Source organism: Alligator sinensis, unplaced genomic scaffold (assembly GCF_000455745.1).
Source record: "Alligator sinensis unplaced genomic scaffold, ASM45574v1 scaffold1273_1, whole genome shotgun sequence".
Taxonomy (NCBI): domain Eukaryota; kingdom Metazoa; phylum Chordata; order Crocodylia; family Alligatoridae; genus Alligator; species Alligator sinensis.
In genome coordinates, this window is record NW_005842653.1 from 143,911 (window position 1) to 149,417 (window position 5,507).

General features: G+C 42.4%; 1 protein-coding gene across 1 annotated transcript in view; it reads right to left on the reverse strand.

Annotated features, from left to right (window-relative positions):
• LOC102370341 (ADP-ribosylation factor 4) overlaps window positions 1-5,375 on the reverse strand; it is a 15,126-nt gene extending 9,751 nt beyond the window's left edge. Inside the window, exon 1 of the mRNA XM_014524719.2 lies at window positions 5,168-5,375. Within this exon, the coding sequence (XP_014380205.2) occupies window positions 5,168-5,360 (193 nt within the window). The 5' untranslated portion in view covers window positions 5,361-5,375. The remainder of the gene's footprint in view (window positions 1-5,167) is intronic.
• Window positions 5,376-5,507: the final 132 nt, after the last annotated feature.

Consider the following 5,507-nt stretch of genomic DNA (forward strand, 5'->3'; position numbering starts at 1 on the left):
AAAAAGTGCACACATACAACCAACTAAAAAATTGCTACTTGAATGTTTCAAAACTACATGGCATCAGTTAAGGCAAAACATCACAAGTCAGACAACTTTGAAAAAAACCATGAAGTTAAATTCAGCTGCCTGAGACTGCCACCCCAGGAGACATTGGCAATATCTAGTGCATTTCTTCTATGACTTGAAACGTATCCTTTTAATTAAGAGACATGTCAACTCATTAAAATGATTCAAGTATTAAACAATTGTGGAGTATGGGCTTAAAAAAAAAAAAAAAGTGATCCTGTGACTCGAGGAGACTTAAAACCTGGAAACACCACCCTCTACCCTTTAACAAAAAACAAAATAAACTAACAAAACAAACAAAAAAAACCCTCCAAAAACAAAACAACTGAAAATGCAAGTCAGAGGTATTCAACTCATCTGGCCCTGCAGACCAGATGAGTGGCACAGAGCTGGACTACAGACCAGCCCATCATTCCAAATCTAGAGCGTGTCCTAAAGCAGCTGGAGTAGACACTGTGTGGGGTGTGGTCTGGTCCTGCTACAAGGCTGTGCTGCACACGGTAGCTGCTCCAGGATGTGCTGTTGGATCTGCAGTGGAGACAACAAGCGGTGCATGGGACCATCCAGCATGCCCCACATGCTGCCCGCAAGTTAACTTTGAAACCAATGGGCAGCACTGGAGGCTGGATCCTAGGGATATGAGAGCTGGATCCAGCCTGTTGGCCAGATTTTTTACACCCCTGATGTAAATCAATTCCATGCTTCTGTGGGGACAGAGCGATTAATCAGGTTCTTGAGGTTGGCAATACTGGAATGACAATGAAGAATCCTAGATACTCTTCCTCCTAAAATAGTTTATACTCCAGTGTAGAAAAGATACTGCAGCCAGATCTCTAAGAAACCACAATTTTGTTCAATCCCAAGAATAAACTCTGCCCACAAGTCTTTTGTCAAAGGACATGGCTACTAATATTTCCAGGAGCATTATAATATTATAAAAACCTAAATCCGTCTATCACGCTTTGATTCATGCTTGATTGGCTAAAGGAAACAGCCAATCAGAGTGCTCCAAGCATGGGGGAGCACCGTCATGATTCCAAAGCAGCACTGGCTTCGGCTCTCCCACCTCACAAGAGGCAGAACAATGACAGCATGCGGCATTAGGTGGTGGCACTCCATCCCAGCCCTCTCCCCCCCATCATTCTTGATGGGCAATTGGCTAGCATTATTATAAATACAGAGTAAACTGGCTTCCAAGTCAACTGCCAAGTAGTTATACAAGATAGTTATGAACATCAGGTTTTTAAGACCCAGCTACACAAAGCCTTGGCTAGGATGATAATGTTAGGGATGGTCCTGCTTTGGACTAGATGACCTCCCAAGGTCCCCTCCAACCCTAATTTTCTACGATTCACAGAATTACCAAGGTCTTGTAAAGCTTGAATTTCTGCTAGCCATCTCACTAATACAATTACTCTGCATAGACTTTTTATTCCAAACTGAAAATAGCCTCACCTTGCATTTTAAAACCCTTAGAATACTAAATCGCATGTTTAACTGCTATGAGTTAATACATACTTCAGAAAACAAGTTTTCTTTAAAAAAATAATACAGTAGCATATAATACTTACCATGAGCCAGGTATTTCTTCAATGTCTTAATACATAGCTTTTGAAAACTGAAAAATTGAACAGCCCCACCATTTCTAAATCCAGTAAGGGCAAAATGTTTCTGTTAATCTTGTAAAACAAAAGTAATATTTTGTTTTTAAATGTGTCCTGGGACTATGATTTTAAAAATCTGCCTCTTCATCACACAAAAATTACATTAAATTTCACTTAACTTGGACGAGCTCCTGATGTTATCTATTTCCAAATAACCAGGTTCTCAGTCAGAAACCAATAACCAAAATCCAAAGTAAAAAAAGAAGACAGGTTCTTTTCAGACAAGTCCCCAACATTCAACTCTTTGATTCTTCTTCACTGCTGTACAGGCTGAGATTAAATGTAATCTCAAGAGTTCTATGGGTTCTTCTGTGAAATCTCTAGACAGAACACACTGGATAACAATAAGGGTCAAGCAGCAAAGAGCACCTTGCCCTGGCAACCATTTGATATCTGCAGTGCCTACCCTACCCCTCTCAGAACTTCCCTTTTACTTATGATTTCTCCAGTCACATTTGTAAACCTCAGCTTTACAATACACTCAACTCTGAGCCTCCACTTCCAGTCCCCTATGTTATCATGGCCATGTCTACTTCAGTAGTAAGCAGCCTCTCTAAAACAGTATGTGACAGTCATATAGGGTGCCTGTACACGAGCGCACAGGCTGCTCCGACACGCTGTAATTACAGCACATTGGAGCAGACTCAATTATAATCAAGTCTGCTGGAGGGTGGCAACTGCTGTGCTCCAGCAACCTCCTGCGTCTTGTGTATCAGCATCCTGGTGCTTAAAAACGGCCGTGGGGGCACTTGAACTAAAGCTTGTTTGACAAAGAGCTCCCGCTGCCATCTTTAAGCACAGGGACACTGATGCATGAGATGAGGTGGCGCTTTAATAAGAACAGCTCCAAGAGCTGCTCTAATTAAAGCACTCTCCCACCTCGAGAACATGTGTAAAAGTACCCATAGATTGCTTCCCAAAGAAGTTGACAGGTTTGTATAAGATAACCTCTGTCTTTTCCAGAGTTCCCTCTCTCCACCACCACTGAATTTTTTGTTCCTTTTTATGAATTATGCTTGCTTTGGAGCCGTGAATTGGATTGCTGACACTAGTATATGGCAGGAACTCCCATCTCAAAGGCTGTTCTTCTCAGCCAGTCAAATTGTATTGGTAAAAGCCATGTGCCCTTCAGAAGGGATTTCAATCGCTGCATTGTATGTTAGTCTATTATACTGTTCTCTCTCTTAATGAGAGAGAGTAATTTTGCTTTTTTTTTTTTTTTTTTGCTCCTTCCAGCTAGTCTTTGCTGCTATACATGGCAATCTCCTGCTCTGGATGCACATAAAGCTTCACACAAATTAAACAACTACAAAATCTTGGGGATTAGGTTTTTTTAAATGGAATAACCATCAAAACCAATGCAACCAATGCATTGTTGCAATTAAATTTAGAGTTCCAAAAACAGAAAAAGACAGAGCAACCCAACCTTGAAACATCCAGGCTCAATTTGAGTCATAACCAGGAACAATGCAACTTCAGAACTACGCTTACTTTATCATTCATACAAAACAAATTCTATACTATAATTTCTTTGCTGTTTGCAACAGTTACCATAAAACACAAAGCTGATTAAGAACATATACAACAATTATTCTTAAAATAGCTATGTTAAAGGGGTTTTCCCTCCTTTAAATTACAATTTCAAACCTTTCTGAACACACAGAAGGGATTCCCAAATTCTCCAAAGGAACTGCCCTTTGGTGTGAAAAGCCAAAGCTGGTACCGCTATCTGTTTCCCCAGGATTATTTGGTGGACAAGAACTTAACTACTTATTACATAAGAAGTTAATAAATCTCTCTAAAGACTAAGGCTTGGCTACAAGCTCTCTCAAGTCGCATCTGTATGGCCATATCAATGTATCAAGATAGGAATTTGATTTTACTAGGATTGTGCAAGGTGCAAGATGAAAAACAAGGTTTTCAGTTGTGTGTTAAAGTGTAACACAACACACCTTTTAAACATGTTTTTCTTTAGTTGACTATGCATAAAACTGAAAGTCCAGGATTCTTCTACTCCAATCTGAGTGTTACCTAATGGGACTCTACCAAAACATTTAATCCCATGCCTTGGTTGGCCTTCCTTCATCACACCCCCAGCTGTAAAATGGAAACAGAATTGTACTCCAACACTGTTTTGCAGAATCCTTGATGTGCACAGACCACTCATGAAAGTGCAGACCAAAGTATTAATATACATCCGTGGTTCATACCACAGCTGCCCTGGTCAAAAACTTGGGACAACAGCTCTAGCTACTATTCTCCACCCAGTCACAACCTTGGGTTTAGCAATGGCCTACCATTAAGCACATTGCACCCTTTTACATTCTCTACCTACATTATACAACTTAATAAGATTATAAAATATTTGAAAAAGGCAAAAAATAAAAGAGCTTGCAAAGCTTAAATGTAAAGTATGTGGAGTGATAATTCTGCTTTTTACTGATTTTGGCAGGACTGTAAAGAAAGTTGGTCATCATACTTATTTTCTATTATTACATAGTGTTTGAAATAAGTTGCATCTATATATCACTGAACAGATGTTTGTTTTCTCACCTACATGGTATGTTAACTTAGAGCCATTTTTAGAAAAAATAATTTCATTCAGGTAAAGGAGGCAGACTGTCATATTTCAGAGATGGAGCCCAAGCATTAACATTTAAAAAGCCTGCGCACTACAGGGTCCAGTCTAGAGGCCAAAATCCTAGCCCCAAACTGCTGCTTTTGAGATAGACGCTAACTCAGTCTTTGCATCCATTCAAATTAAGTTTGTGAAGAGAGCTACCTATTATGACGTGGACAACTGCTTATATAGATTTCTGCCTTCCATGCTACATATACAAACAAGTCCAAGGCCCCATCTTCTAGCTATAGATCCTTCCACACAAACAGGGTTTCACAGTTATGCTGCTGAAGAGAAACATAAAAAGCGCTTGTTCTTCGACCCAGCTGTACATCTATTGTAACCAACCCTTAAACTGACGTGAAAACCAAGTCACTTAACTTCAAGCCGCAAGCTATTAAAAAGTATTGCTGATTACTTTAAAGCTAACCTAATTTCAACTAATTATCTAGGAATAGAGAGACTAAAGGGCTGAGCGCTAGGAGGACCTCCAGAACACCACCTCATCAGGCATTTATAATCTTGCAAATGATGAAGGCACAACAGGACTACCCACAGCAACGACCCACCGCTGCATTCTTCCAGCATGGCTTAGGGCCACCTCCTGCAAGGATTTCGTAAGTTACTGATCGTTGCCTGTGAAGAATCACTGTCCACGTGCAAGTAAAGTGGAACAAAATATCGCCCTTAAAAACAACATACTGCACATTTACTAACACGGCTGTCCCGGTGAGACGAGCCTTCCCTGGAAGACAGGGCTGTTCTCACCCAGCTTTCGAAGCAACCGGACGAGGCTCTCGTTTCAAATTCTTACTTTCAGAAATGAAGATGGCAACCGTCCAAGCGAGGCTGGCAAAGTGGCCCTGCGGCTCCCACGCCGGGCGTGCAGCCGTGCAGGGGGAAAAGGCCGGTTTCCTACCGAAAAAGCCCTGTCCTGGATGCGGGGCAACTCCCGCGGCCACGAGGCAGGGCTGGGCCCGTCTCCGCGCCGGGGGGAAGGCAGACATGTGGGCGGTGCGGGGAGCCCCGGATCGCGAGCCCAGCCCCACACAGGGCCCGCGGCGCGGGGGCGCGGGAGGGACGGGGGGGAGGGACTCGCGCAGGCCGCAGCGCCGCGCCGGGCCCAACCCTAGGGCCGAGCTCGCCCGCACCCG